This window comes from Chlamydomonas reinhardtii, chromosome 8 (genome assembly GCF_000002595.2).
Source record: "Chlamydomonas reinhardtii strain CC-503 cw92 mt+ chromosome 8, whole genome shotgun sequence".
Taxonomy (NCBI): Eukaryota; Viridiplantae; Chlorophyta; class Chlorophyceae; order Chlamydomonadales; family Chlamydomonadaceae; genus Chlamydomonas; species Chlamydomonas reinhardtii.
The window spans coordinates 2041686-2056061 of record NC_057011.1 but is presented as its reverse complement, the minus strand read 5'-3'; the positions used below and the strand labels follow the sequence as shown (position 1 = coordinate 2056061).

General features: G+C 61.9%; 4 protein-coding genes across 5 annotated transcripts; 2 read left to right on the top strand and 2 right to left on the bottom strand.

Moving 5' to 3' along the window:
• Positions 1-326: 326 nt before the first annotated feature.
• On the bottom strand, positions 327-4002 carry CHLRE_08g368550v5 (uncharacterized protein). Its single transcript, XM_043064980.1, has 8 exons — positions 3697-4002; positions 3371-3498; positions 3130-3196; positions 2887-2915; positions 2595-2696; positions 2274-2299; positions 1693-2051; positions 327-1451 (listed from the first exon to the last, which is right to left on the bottom strand). Exons 1-8 carry the CDS (start codon positions 3794-3796, stop codon positions 1306-1308), a joined length of 957 nt encoding a protein of 318 aa, XP_042921981.1. The 5' UTR covers positions 3797-4002; the 3' UTR covers positions 327-1305.
• Positions 4003-4126: 124 nt separating this feature from the next.
• Positions 4127-5579, top strand: CHLRE_08g368500v5 (uncharacterized protein). The gene is made up of 3 exons (XM_001696096.2): positions 4127-4280; positions 4376-4413; positions 4740-5579. The coding sequence occupies exons 1-3, from the start codon at positions 4195-4197 to the stop codon at positions 5159-5161; spliced, it is 546 nt and encodes a 181-aa protein (XP_001696148.1). The 5' UTR covers positions 4127-4194; the 3' UTR covers positions 5162-5579.
• A 47-nt stretch (positions 5580-5626) lies between these two features.
• Positions 5627-8542, top strand: CHLRE_08g368450v5 (uncharacterized protein). Of its 2 annotated transcripts, none has more exons than XM_043064978.1 (7): positions 5627-6111; positions 6192-6223; positions 6329-6464; positions 6563-6733; positions 7113-7298; positions 7571-7687; positions 8012-8542. In XM_043064978.1, exons 1-7 carry the CDS (start codon positions 6055-6057, stop codon positions 8207-8209), a joined length of 897 nt encoding a protein of 298 aa, XP_042921980.1. In that variant the 5' UTR covers positions 5627-6054; the 3' UTR covers positions 8210-8542. The 2 variants fall into 2 exon arrangements, with proteins under 2 accessions (XP_042921980.1, XP_042921979.1); XM_043064979.1 differs by having other exon boundaries at positions 5919-6111.
• Positions 8543-8898: 356 nt separating this feature from the next.
• On the bottom strand, positions 8899-14246 carry CHLRE_08g368400v5 (uncharacterized protein). Its single transcript, XM_001696020.2, has 11 exons — positions 14086-14246; positions 13728-13840; positions 13321-13518; positions 12833-12968; positions 12343-12518; positions 11897-12054; positions 11510-11666; positions 11285-11421; positions 10951-11041; positions 10594-10719; positions 8899-10274 (listed from the first exon to the last, which is right to left on the bottom strand). The coding sequence occupies exons 1-11, from the start codon at positions 14159-14161 to the stop codon at positions 10131-10133; spliced, it is 1512 nt and encodes a 503-aa protein (XP_001696072.2). The 5' UTR covers positions 14162-14246; the 3' UTR covers positions 8899-10130.
• Between the last annotated feature and the right edge of the window lie 130 nt (positions 14247-14376).

Below are 14376 nucleotides of genomic sequence, written 5' to 3'. Positions count from 1 at the left end.
AGGCACCCACGGTCCCCCACAGGAAGCCTGCATGCATCCGCACGCGCCCTGTCCTCTCCGCCCCCTACGCGCATCTGCACGCGGCATACGAGGCCCTAGGCGCATTGGGGAGCAGGGAAGCTCTCACCCAACCCATCCTGCGCCCGGATCCCGACAGGGGATGCCCTGCATGTGCACCGTGCGGGCGGTGCGCGGCACGGATTCGTGCGTTTAGTGCCGTGCGGCTACACTGTACGGAAAGAATGCATGATTGAGAATGGGTACCGTGTGTGCAACCTAATGCAAGTGAACACAGAGGCTGGTGTCAGGTCGGAGGAGTATGGACAGCAACGAGTGCATTACATGCTCTATACGAGAACGAGCCAAGCCAGCAAGCAAAGGCTATAGCAACTCCGTCCCCCAAGCTGGGCCAAGACCAGATGTAACAATATGAACTACGAAGGTCCCTCCATTACTACCCTCCATTACTACTACCTTTTCGTCCCAACGTGTGCTCGTGGGCAGGATAGGTGTGGCCATGTGGGCATCCTGTATGTGCTGCTGCGAGGGCCCCGCCGCCCTGCAATCTTCACGTGCGACAGCGCTATTGATCCTATGACAAGGAATGCAGTCAATCGAACGTGCGTCGGCTTCTAGCCTCCACGCCAGCCAACAATACGCGCGCATACCGTAATCCTTCCATACAAAATAACAAAACGCAAGGTCACTCATTTATCACCAGGAACTGTGTTGACAAATCGCGCTTCTCTGCGCTACCGTCGCCCCATTAGGTTGCATGCACAGCGACAGCGCGCACCTGTGTGCAACCACGACGCCGCACGCGATCTGTTTGCTTCCAATCCTGCCATCATTAGTCATCCTGCTCGCCCCACACGTCCTGCTGCAGCTCCTGCCTTCACCACCGGTTTCGCGCGTCCAGGTTTTATTCCCACTGTGTGTCTAAGCTTACTTCGCCACCGACGCACGCTGATAACTACTACGGCATATGTCTAAAAGTTGCAGCCTGCAGCGGCGGCGGCAGAGCCTGGGCCTATGAGCGTCCTGCTGCTACTGCCGCGAATTCCATAACTTCACCTGCACCTGCTGTTGCCACCTTCCCTGCTACGCCATCTGCACCAGCACCAGCACCAGCACCAGCACCAGCACCAGCACCAGCACCAGCACCAGCACCAGCGCCAGCGCCAGCACCAGCACCAGCACCAGCACCAGCACCAGCACCAGCACCAGCACCAGCACCAGCACCAGCACCAGCACCAGCACCGCCACGCACCTGCCCCTACCTTCATGATGCGCCCACCCACGCACCTAGGGCGACTGCGCCTGCTGCGCCGCCCCCCGCTTGCGCAGCTCCTTGCACGCAGCCTTGTGCGACGGCCAGTCCGCCTTCTGGCAGTCTATGCCACAGTAGCGCACGCCCTTGCAGGCGGCGCACAGCATCAGCGACTTGCCGTCTGCGAGGTAGATAGGCGGATGGGCGGGGGCCAGGAAATCAGGTCACGAAAGCTGTGACGAATACGGTACCGGTCCAGTAGAGGAGCCACAAAGCATGCGAGGGGCATGCGAGATGCCCAAACATGTGTGTCTGGTACGTTTGACAGGGCATGGGCCCCAAATATCCCCAGCAATCCTGAAATCATGGACAACACATGCGCATCACTCCTTCCCCGCTCACAGCCGCACGCACTCACGCACCCGCTTGCTGCTCCGCGCTGCACACAGCGCACGCGCGCTTCTCAGCAGCCGGTGCTGCCGTGGCTGCTGCAAACGCCGCTGCTCCGCCCGCACCAGTAGCGCTGCCGCCGCCCCGCATTGCGCTTGCCGCTGCCGCCGTCATAGCGCTGCTACCGGCCGCGCCGCCACTGCTACCTGCCGCGCCGCTGCTGCTCTTGGAGCCACTGCCCGCCGCACCCGCGGACGCCTTCTCAGCTGCGTCAAGCTTGGCCGCCTTAGCTTTCGGCTTTGGTTTCGACCCGCTGCCGCCGCTGCCGCTGCCACTGGCGCCGCTGCTGCCGCTGCTCTTCGTTGGCTTGTCCATGCCAAACAGAGAGCGCCTGCAGGGGGTACGCGACAGGGTGGCTGTCTTCAGTTCTGTTGCACGCTGGAGCGAGCACGCGGGCCTCCGGCGACATACATGTGAGGGGCTCGCTTGATTCCCGGCTCTAGCTCAAGATACACCTCGCCTCCGCACATGCAGCAGGCAGGCCCCATAGCCATACATCGCCGTTGCTGTGGCAGGCATGCTCGGCAGCAACAAGCCAAAAGCCAAAACTTACATGACCTCGCTGATTGCCGCCTGGGCCTGCAGGCAGGGCACACAGCAGCGCAGCAGCGCACGGGCGCGTATACGGGCGACAGAGGTTCACGAGCTGCTGATGTCGCTCGGGGAGGCCATGCATGCGAAAAGTATTGCGAGGGCGAGGGCGCGGGCGCGGGCGCAAGCACGCACGCACGGCAGACGCATGCTGTGGGCCCCAATTACACAGTCATGCTGCGGGCCGGTGGCATCAATATGCCGCTGTGTCATGCAGCTGCCAATATCCCAGCTACTTGTATCCCAGCTACCAGTATCCTAGCTAGTCAGTGGCTGGTCTCACCGGGTTGTGGGAGCGCGGGTCGGGCCCCCGTGACAGCGTCAGGCCCTTGCGCTGCTGCGACGTCAGAGGGCTAATGTGCGGCGGTAGCGACTTGCCCATGACCTGTATTAAAGAGCACAACGACAAATAATCGTAAGTGCAAATACTGGCCTGTGTATGTGTATGTGTTGGATGTGCGCGTCAGATAGGCCGGGTGCGGCATGCAGACCCCGATTTACTTTGCGCAGCCCCCCAGCTCGTCCCGAGCCCGTAAGTTCTACTGCGCCCCCGGTAACAGTAGCCTAGAACTCACACAGAAGTCACATTTGCAGGGCTTGCTGCCTGTCAGCGCAGGGTCCCACATGTGCACGGCAAATGGTCGTCTTACAATGTGTGGCGCAAAGCGGGGTGTATGGCAGGCGGGCGCGTGGCGCAACCGCCGGACAGTGTGGATGGCTGGCTGACACGCACGTGCCTACCTCCCGGAAGCCCCACTCACACTCCCTCCACCGGTTTGCTGTGACTGCTGCGCCAGTCATTCAAACCATTTACTCACCCGTGCCGTGGTGGTCGCAGCCCCAGGGCATGTCACCGGTGCAGCCGCAGCACGTCCAACGGAAGCCCTGAGGGCCGAGGCAACAATTTTTGTGTGTGTATGTGAGAAGAAAGTGACATAGACGGAGGGCCGGTTCATCTGCATGTTACCTTATGTGTGTATGTGTGTGTGGTAACCTCAGCGCCGCATGCGGCATGCCCGCTTCCAAGCGCTTGCTAACCCATGCCGAGGGCAGGCCTACCTGCGGCCACCACTCAAAGAACCTCTCCTGGTCGCCACCGTACTCGTTGTAGAAACTGCGCTTGTGGTCCTCCGCCTCCTCAATGACCACAGCGCCCCAGCCCATCTTCTCGCCATCGTCAGTTTTGCCTGCGCCACGCACGCACAGGCACAAGGGCACAAACACGATGCACACAGGGGCGTCGTTGATGCTGGCAGCCCACTTACACAGCGGGCTGAACAATACAGGACAGGGTTGCTAGCCAGAGGGTCGCAGCGGCGGCATGCGCAAGGTACTGTACTCGCGCCACGGCCCCCGAGCCTGGCGAGCGACCCCAAAACACGCACCATTCCAGGTTATCAGCTCCAGATCGCCTTCGTGCTCCGATCCGTCCTCGCATTTGCGATGCTTGTCATACCAAACCTTGGCCCTCCGCGCCGCTGGCATTTCGCTCGCCCAAACTCAAAGCCGATGAGGCACCGCTTGGCCAGAAGAGGTCCGAAGTCGATATATTCTTGGATTTGTACTGTCTTTACAGATATGATGAATGTCAGATAAGTTTGGTGGGCTTTGTGACCGGGGCAAGCCAACGTCGCGCCTTCTGTTTGCACAGCCTTGAATCGAATGGCTCTGGGCCTGACTAAGATATAGACATAGAGCGAGCTGCCTAACGGCACGGGCAGGGGAGGGGTCTCAAACTGAAAAACCGGCACGCCCATGCAGAGAGCGGAGCGAGTCAGCGCTGGCCGGCCAATTCCTTTCCTTACTGGTCGTGGGACTCTAATTGCCAACTAACTTTACTATAATAACTACACCCTAGCTCGACTTTTTGTTGCTCGAGCGAAATGCCAAAAGCAGCGCCGACGGAAGAGGCAGGGCCTTCTGGCCGGACTGAAGATGACACGGCTCAGGCGCGCGTTATTTATGTTGGGTAAGTGAGGGCATTACTGTGACGGCGGCGGGGTCAAGGCGGCGAAGCACTGGTTCGCTGAGCGAGCTCCCTACATTTCATCTTTGGTATTGCAGGCATATACCTCACGGTTTCTTCGAGAAGCAAATGCTAGGTGAGCCTGGTTCGCGACGGGCCGGGTGACCAGGGTTCTTGACAGCATCGTCGTTGGGCGCGGGAGGCGCGGGAGGCCGGCTTGCTGGGTTGAAGCCCGGGATGGGGCTGCTTGCGGTATTGCTGCATGTTGCAGCTGAAGAGTGCAGCCACGGGGAGCCGCAAGCTTTCAGGGAACTTGGGCGACAACTGGGCGTTGCGGCATCTCTGGTGCCACCGGGCCCATCGTGCCTGTTTCCTCCGGTACTCTCCAGCACCCCTGCATCTCCTGCCTTGCTCGAACCTTGCCCTCTCTGCACCTTTCGCTCCCTCTCTTCACCACCCCAGGCTACTTTTCCCAGTTTGGCAAGGTCACGCGGGTGCGGCTGTCGCGCAGCAAGCGCACCGGCAACTCAAAGGGCTACGCCTTCATCGAGTTCCAGCACCCGGAGGTGGCGCGCGTAGCGGCCGAGGCCATGGATGGCTACTTTATCTTCAAGCAGCGGTTAAGCTGCAAGCTCATGCCGCCTGCTCGCGTGCACCCCATGCTGTTCAACGGCGCGAACCGCAAGTTCAAAGTCATCCCGCGGCGGACGGTGGAGCGGAAACGGCACGAGAAGGAGCGCACACCCAAGGAGCAGGCGGCGCGTATCGCCAAGCTGATTCGGCGCGACAAGCTGCGGCAAAAGAAGATTACGGAGGCGGGCATTGAGTACGAGTATGCCGGGCTCAGCGCTCCTATCAAGCCCAAGAAGGTGGTGTTTGAGTAGGGCTTCGGACGATGGCTTGTGTGGTCTCGGCTTGGTTGTGTGAGCTTGACGGGCTGAGGGGAAGGTGGAGCACGGCATGAGCCTAGCTCCAAGGGAGGGGGCGTGGGGGTTAGGTCAATGGGACCGCCAACGAATTGCAGGCGCGCGCAAGCGCGGGGGCTGCGTGAGGTGAAGTGTAGGCAGGTGTGAACGCGTGAACTTGTGATGGTTTCTAGGTAGGGCAGGCGACTGAATGGGACAGGCATGAGCTTGCTGCTGCGGGCGTTACCGTTGGAATGCAATAGCCAGGGAAACGCGTAGGATGCTTAAGGTGCAAACGGTGCTCAAAGTGCAAGACGTGCTGAACTCATGGTGCGTCCACAATGCGAGAGGCGGAGAGGCACGCAACGGCATGTGCCCTTTGTAACATGCACATGGTCTGTATGGTGCATTGGTGCTACGGGGTATGTAGCGGTATCTACTGAATCCAGCGGGCGGACAAGGCGGAAGGCTAGCTAAGGGCTCCCCTGCGGGGTGTTGCGCTAGGGCGTCGTGCTGAGGGATGGTATCAAAGCAGGCTAGCTATCACTTGCTACGTCGGATGGGTACTGCCATAACGGCCCGTTCGGCTACAGACGTCTGGGGCGCTGTGTGGCTCAATATCGTGGAAGGCGTTGCAGAAGCGGGTTAGCTGGCGATGCGCCAGGGATTCCGAGTCCGGCGTGCCACCGTGCCTAAGCGCCATGGCCCCCAGGCAATAACACATATTGAAGACCCCCATAACCGTCGTTGCACTTGCCCCAAACTGTATCAGGTGTGAACTGTCACTTCTCTACTTGCGTACAAAGCGGAAGCTCCAAGTGCACATTCGTTAAGTACAGGGAGAGCAGCTCGGCGAGGAGGAGAGCAGGCCAATGGCGTTCCTCCGCTGGGCTCTTGCAGCCCTGGTGGTGCAAGCCGCGGTGTTCAGCGTGAGTTTGCTCGCAAGAGTGATCCTGGTCTAGCCGATCGCCTTGCCGAGCTTTGTGCCCGTGTCTTGTTGTCCTCGCAGGTTATTGCTCAAGATGCTGAGCAAGCGCAAGTGTAGGTACTCGCATATTATTTGTCGGGATGCCGCCAGTCTCGGTGCTGAGCTCCGTGGAATTAGCGGACAGCGTGCCAATACGAAACCCGTCACCTTTTATACAGGGTTGCTGAGCTTTCTATCAGCGATGTGAAGGTGGTGATCAAGGGCGCTGACGGTTCGGCGATCAGCACGCTCACCGGGACGTACCCCAAGGCGGTGCTGGCGAACCCGCAAGTGCCCGCGGCCGGCTCTCTCGACGTAAGCGGGACCCCTGCACTCTCCCTGGTACCCCCGCCACTTCGAGCGTTGCACTGTAGCTTGGTTGCTGAGTTGTATCGCGTATAACTACTCTACAGGTGAGCCTGTCTGTGAAGAAGGGCGGTGAGTCCTTCAAGCCGCAGCAGGTCATGCTCATGCTGAAGAGCAAGTCGCTCGGCCTGGCTGCTTACGCGGTGGGCAAGCTGAAGAGCGGCTCTTACTCACTGTCCATCAACGCCGCGGCCGTGGAGAAGCAGATTGGCAAGGCGGTGGGTGTCGGGGCAGCGCGGCACGGTGTGGCGGCATGCGGGCGGGGGTATGCAGGGGGAGGGCGCGGGAGCAGGGGGCACCAAGAGCTTCTCAGGGACCATGTGCAGGCACGGTCAATGTACGATTTTGAATCGGGGCGTTGTCTGGACCGGAGCTTATGGATGGGCGCGGGGTGGCGGCATTCGTGGCGCTTCCGGTGGTGCTGTGTGGTGTCGTGAGGAAGGTGCTGGTCCCTTGGGTAGCGCTGCCCCAAAGCGCTGGCTGCCGGCTTGACGCATGTATGTGGGATGGCCCTGCATGGTACCTTCCCCTTCCTTCCTTCGCGCCGCCCTCGCGTACCTAGTCACGCCTGGAACCCTGCGCCATTACTCGCCACAGGCTGGCGAGTACGAGGCAACACTGCTGGTCGGCGACCCCTCCACCCCCAAGGGCATCTCATACGCCCTGGGCACCGCCGAGCTGCTCTTCAGCGGAGCCTCCAATGCGCCCGAGCCGGCCGCCGCCGTGCGCACCGCCAAGTTCCAGCCCGCCAACAACGTCAAGCCCGACATTACGCACATCTTCGTGAGTCAGCAGCTGGGTGGGGCGTAGGAGAGGGGGCGCGGAAGGGAGGAGGCCGGGAGGGGGTCGCCGAATGGAAGGAGCGCTCAATATCGGAGTTTGTGGAACGTGATGATGGAGGGCCCCGGGTGAATGGAGGGCAAACGGGGCGACATCCATTGCAAGAAGGAAACCTGGCTGCGCCACCAATCCCCCAGCGCCCGTGGCGCGACACCTGACCCGTCCTCCCGCTGCCTCTTGCCCGGCCACCCCCTGCACCGCCCCTGCACGGACAGCGCGCCCCCGAGAAGCGGCCGCCCGCCATCGTGTCTCTAGTGTTTGCCGGCCTGGCGCTGGTGCCTCTGGCCATTGTGATCCTGTACGTGCCCCTCGCAACCGGCGTCAACTTCAAGGTAAAGGGGGAAGAAGCTGGGGGAAAGTGGAATGGAAAGTGGAACGCGAGTAGGAATGCCGTGCTGTGCGGGTCCTGGGAACCGCAGGGCACGAACGGGGATTGGAAGGCGCGGGGACGATGGGCAGGTTCACGGTTGGGACAGGATGACGACTGGAGCGGGAATCCTCGGATGGCGGGATCTCCATCAGCAGCCCGATTCCGTTGCCACCCAGCCCAACCTGCGCAACGATCCTGCCTCCTCCGCAAGCGCCTCCCTCCTCCACCTTCCTCCGCACCTTCCTCTGCACCTTCCTCCGCACCTTCCTCCGCACAAACCACACAGGCCTGGTCCGCCGCGCCCCTGGCGGCGCTGCTCTTCCACGGCGGCCTGGCTGCCATGCTGCTGCTGTACCTGCTGTTCTGGCTGAAGCTCAACCTGGCGCAGACGCTGCCGCTGGCGGGCGCAGGCGGGCTGTTCGTGGCGGGCAGCGGCTACATGCTGCTGAGCGCGCTGAGCACGCAGCGGTTGAAGAAGGATTAAGGAGCGCTAAAGGAGCGCGAAGAGGGGCTAAGACAGGAGCAAGGGGCAGAGGGGGGAAGCGCAATGCGCAGGGTGTGGCGGTGCGCGCTAGGGTCGTCTGTGTGGTCGGAGATTTGTAGGCCGGAGGAATGCTGGTGTGCTGGAGGTAGGAGGACGGGAAGGGTAACTGCGGTCCAAGAAGGCACGTGCATGGATGGAGGAAGAGGCCGGATGGACAGGTTGGGGACTTGGGGCGGATGACGATGGCACCGTGCCAAGGCACGGAGCCAGGGGAGACGGGATGGACACATGGTTGCAGGCCGTCCTGGACCACGCCTGTAACAATACTGCGTGCCGGAGATCCAAATGAGACTGCGGACACAGGAGCTGCAGCTGACTCCAGCTGACCCAGCAGGCCAGCTGCCAATGTCCTAACAGGTCCCTACGTACCCCGGGGAACAGCTGCTGTAGATGTGTGATGGGACAGGGTTCAAGGCAGGTTGGCGAGGTCCCGTAGGGTGCAGCCGATGCCCAGACCCGTAAGCAGACAGCAAACAGTTTGCAGTGGCAGAGCAGAAGTGCATGGCTGGTCGAACGCCGGCGTTACTGTACCGACAAGTTGCTGGCTGGCTGGAAGTTTGCTGATGCGCATTCCTCACGCTCCGGGCGCCCGGCCAGGCGATAGCACCACAGCTGCTGTAGATGACGAAATGCACAGGATCTTACACACGGGGCATGCTTCCGTGCAGCGTTGCCATCTCTCCATGCAATCCACTCCTCTGCCGAATGACGCCTTGCAGCACTCCAGGACGCAGAGGATCCGACTGTCCTTCGTTTGCCGCCACACAATCGGTGCAGCTCCACATACACACGACATACACGAAATAAGCAAGATGAATACCGCACTCACATCCTCAGACGTCTACCTTGCCCTCAACAGACTACCGCGGCACATGCAGTGCCTGCCAGGCCGTCCTCGCAGTCACGTCAACATCCTGCTTGTACGGATGTGCCGTAGTTGTCTGTCACCGGCCCAGCTCCGACGCTCACGCCAGGACTCGACGCGCCGGGTGTCTATCGCACTCACGTCTCCATGCTCACTGCCGGCCCTCTCGCAGCCGGCGCCCTCAACTGAACAGTCCCATCACACAAACACACACGAAACAGCTACTTCAATCATCCTCACATCAGGCCGTGGTCTCCATATGTCTCAGGTACATGCCTCTGAATTCAGCATGCACCGTCATGTCACGGAGTTGTCCCACACTTGCCGGCCGCTGCGGCATCCGCAGGCTTGCAACCCTCCTTGAACGCTTCAGTACGGGACAGAGAGAGGGTCGAAGCCGCCCAAGTCAAATAACCGTTGTTGCAAGCAGCTGCTTCACAATTAAAGCCGCAGGGCCATACCTGACGCCCGGGCGCGACACACGCATGAAGCCGCCTCACATACATCTGCATGCACGACTCACTGCCCCAGAGCACCATCATCACCACCACCCAAGCTTTCGCGTGACTGGCATGCCCCGACGCCTTGAGAAAGCGCCCGGCGCCTTCGATGATGATGGCAATGTTGGACACAGCTCTTTGTCGCACCTGCAGCTCGTGCGCGACTCCATGCGCCGCCGATAAGCCCGGATCTGTGGGCCGGTCGGCCCGTCCACGTTCGCGGGCCATTGCTGAGGCCCGCACGTGACGGCTGCCGCCCACCTCACCAACGCACCCGCCCACTGGCAGCCGCCGCAGACTAGACACATCCCCACTAAGCTACCCGAAACCGCCACGCCACGAACAGTTGAGCAGCTTACCGACTGGCAGCTGTCTGGTAATAGTGCGGTGCTGCTGCTGCTCTGTCGTGGCGTCACGTTCTGGGTGGCGCTTATGGGGCCCCCTTACGGGGCTGGAGAGTCTGTCCGCGGCGGCTTAGCCAGTGGGGGGCTTAGCCTCAGCAACCCTTCTTGAGCGCCGACTTGCCGCTGCGCTTGGTGACCTCCAGGATGGTGAACTCCTCCGCCACTGTGGGGTGGATGCCAATGCAGTCGTCGAAGTCGGCCTTGGTGGCGTTGGCCTTGACGGCGACGGCCACACCCTGTCGCGTAATGCAGGAGGAAGACGCTGATGAGAGGCGTGGGGGTGGGGCACAGTACGGCAGGCGAGCCTCGGATTCATGGTAAGCGCAAAGTCCACCAAGTGCCATAGGCACTAACACCAAGGGCAGCCCCTTGAAGCCATCGGGGTCCGCAGCTACAACACGCTCGTTTGCAACATCCACCGCTTTGTGTCTTGCCTCGCTGTGTCTCCTGCCCTTCTGTTGCCTGCCCCTCAAAGGACTTCCCCTTCCCACGCCCACCCTACGAACCCCTCACCCAAACCCACGTATCCCCCACCCACCCCTCCTGCACACCCACCTGGATGATTTCGCCGGCGTTGGGCCCCAGGTAGTGGGCCCCCACCACGCGCTCGTTGTCGGCGGTGTTGGTGATGAGCTTGACGAATACGCTGTTGTCGGCACGCACCGGCTCGCCGTTGTGCTCCTGGAGTGGGGCGTGCGGTGGGCAGATGTGTGGGCAGGCGTGAATTGAGGAGCCTTGTGATGAAGTCCGCGCAACAGGACACACTCCTTCCATGGGGCCCAAGGAGCTAAGCGGTGGCAGGATCGGCCCCGGCGCCTGTATCCCACCCCCAAAGCCCTTCCCTTCCTTTGCCGCCCTCTCTCCCTTCCCTTCCCCGCCTCCCCCGCCTTTCCCACCACCACCGCGGCTGACCTCGTGGTTCATGGTCCACTCCAGGGGCTTCAGGTAGGACACGTACACCTCGATGTTGTCCGCGCCGTACTTGACGGTGGCGGCCTCCTCGCTGTGTGTGTCGAGGTACGGGACACAGGCGGTAGATGATCATCACGCGGCGCTAGTGCGTCAAAGCTGGTGCGCATCCGCTTGGCAGTTAATCACTTCCTCTTTCGGCTCCCGTGCGCCCGCCCCCTCGCAACACACCAGCCTAACGCACCCCTGCCGGGCCAGGCTCCCGCGACCATGCCCTGAACCTCGGGCCCCCTCCCTCCCTCTCTCCCCTCCTCTGCCCCCCACTTCGAGCGCGCACCTGTATCCCACGCAGCCGTACTCCAGGGGCGTGAACACGGTGGTGGGCACGGCGTCGTAGTCCATCTGCAGCGTCGCGCCCGCGTACAGCCGCCGGGCCAGGCGGATGCCGGCCTTGATGGCCACGGGCGTCAGCTCCTGCGCGAGTGGATCAGGGGGCGAGAGCGTTTGTGCAAGGCTGCAAGGACGTTAACCCCCATCAGCTTCCGACCACCCTGGCCCGCACCTGGCGGCTCTCCAGCACGTCGCCGATGGCGTAGATGCTGGGGACGTTGGTCTGCTCCGCCGTCACGGGGATCTTGCCGCTGGACTTGTCGTAGGTGACGCCCACCTTCTCCAGACCCAGGTCAAAGGTGCAGGCGTCGCGGCCCACAGCCAGCAGCCTGTGCAGCCAACGATACCGCCATGCCAAGAGGAAGACCATCAGCAAATCAGAAGTGTATGCGGGTCCTGCGTGTTGACTGCTCTTGCTCGTGCAGCCCGACCCATCACCATCCACGGTGCATACCGTATCCCGTCTCAATTTTCAACAACCACAGCCCAACACATGCATGGTCCAGGACTATCACGCCAATGCTGCAATTGCCCTCACTGTTACGACTACGATACTCACACGGTGTCGAAGCTCTCGCTCATCTCCACGCCGAAGTCCAGGTTCTTGAAGGTGCACTTGATCTGCTCGCCGTCGCGCTCAAAGGCGGTGGGCACGGCGGGCTTGATCATGCGCACGCCGCGGCGCTCCATGTCCTTGCCGATCAGCTCGGCAATCTCCTGCGGGTGCGGGTGCGCGTGCGGGTGCGGGAGAGGTTACAGTGAGCATGACTCCAAGGTAAACCCCATCCTTCGGGCCCACTTCACCCATCCACGCCTTTGCCGCTGCCTCTCAGACGCGTTGGTGCCGCACCCAGCCCCGTCACCCACCCCATTCTCCTGCCAGTCCCACCACTCCCGTCTCCCTCCCATCCCAACTCCCGCCCACCCCAACCCCGAGCCCCAATCCCCCAAATCTCCCAATCCCCAAGCCCGAGCCCGCCCCCCCCCCACACACAGCCTGCGAACCTGGTCGAAGCCGCGCAGGAAGATGGAGCGCGCCATGACCGCCACCTCGTAGCCCAGCGCGCGTAGGAAGCCGGCGCACTCCAGCGCGATGTAGCTGGCGCCCACCACCAGCGTCTTGCCGGGCGGGGTGGCGCGGGAGAAGATGTCGTCCGAGGTGATGCACAGCTCCTTGTCGCCTGGGGGCAGGGCGAGGGGGGGAAAGGGATACTTAGGGAGGGGCAGGAGGGGGCTTGGTTGTAGCCCTCACTATACGAACAGCAGGTGCACGAGGAAGTATGACAAGGTAAGTTACTCGTGTGGAACGTGAGGGCATCAAGAGGGGGCCAGCGTCGGAGGGGCGGGGGTCGGTACTTGTTTCCAATCCTATGGCCTCACACAATCTCCTCCGCCCCCCTCTCCCTTTGTCGTGAGCCCAGCCCTCCCTCCCACCGCCTGGCCGTGCCGCCTGGCCCTCTGCCCGGCCCTTTGCGCACGCCGCCGCTTCTCTCACCCGGCACGCCCAGATACTTGGGGCGGCCGCCCACCGCAATGACGACCCGCTCGGCCGTCAGCGTGTGCTTGGTGCCGTTGCGCTCCACCGCCTCCACCGTGTGCGCGTCCACGAACGAGCCCTTGGCGTTCAGGTACTGCGGGCCGCATGCAGGAGGACACAAACACGCGTACGTCGCAGACCAGCGGAACGGCCGGAACCGGGTTGGGCAGCTTACGGGCGAGGCATCAGCCGGAAGCCACCGGCAACCCAGCGCTGCCCTGCGCTGCCCGCGAACAAGTAGCCTGCCAACAAGCAGCAACCCCGCCATCTTGACACGACGCGTCAACCGGCCATACCCCACTGCCACTCCCTTGTCGTCGCCCTGCCGCAATCGCCCGGTCCCACACCATAACCCCCCGCCGCACCTCAATCCTCGTGAATGCCCCACGCCACCACCGCCCTTTCTCTTTCTTCCCGTAAACCCCCCGCCGCCCCCCCCCCCGCACCTTGACGGACGCCTCGCGCAGCGCCACGCGGTAGCCCCAGTTGAGCGAGCCGATGTGGTTCTGCACGCCCATCACCAGGTCCTCCCAGTTCATCTCAATCTTCTCCGGCAGCTTCCAGCCGTAGCCGCGCGCGTCGGAGAAGCCCTCGCCCAGCAGGCCCGCGTTGTGCATGAGCTTCTTGGGGATGCAGCCCACGTTCTGGGGTTGGCATGTGCGAGCAGGTTGGTGGGGGAAACAGCAGCAACGGGTTGACGAGTTGAGCTACGGGTTGCGAAGCCGTGGTCGCCGCGTAGCTAGCTGGTAGACAGAAGCCTTCCCGCCAGTTGCTGCCATCCGCAAAAGGCACTCCTTCCAATGCACCTGCATCCTATGCTGTGAGAGAGTGGGCACCGGTGATAGCAACTCACCACGCAGGTGCCGCCGAGGCCCCACGACGTGCCCGCCGGCGAGGGGACCACGTAGTCCAGCAGGCACACCTTCTTGCCCAGCTTGGCCGCCTCCTTGGCGCAAGCAAGGCCACCTGTGACGATAGCGTCGTGTAAAGCGCTTTAGACGCACGTTGCGATTACGGCAACTCATGTGTGGCAGGGCCGGCTGCGGGGCCTCACACTTGAGCGTGGCAGAAAACATCAACAGCAGATAGGAGGACTCCATAGGTAGGGGTGGATTTCTGTCCAACAATTACCAGCGCTCGGGGTTCGGATGACGTCCCGATGCCGAGAACCACTTAACTCTTCGCCGGCCCTAAGTACCACGTCGACTCACCCGAGCCTCCACCAATCACAACCAGGTCATACTCGTAAGCCGACGCGCCCTCCGCGGGCGCGCCCGCAGCGGCCATGCTTCTGGAGCAGTTCCCGCCCAGCTTAATTTACTACTTCTTCAGCCGCTCTTTGTGCGCTTGTGCTTTGAGGATTTGTGTCTAACTGAACTAGGGTAGGATGTGTGGGCGTCTTGCACCCTATTCGAGTCCTCCTTTTTCGGCATGGGATGCATGGGGCAAATTCCTTCCTTTTCCTTGTTTTGCTCTTGTCAGATTGCTTGGACCAGGTATTT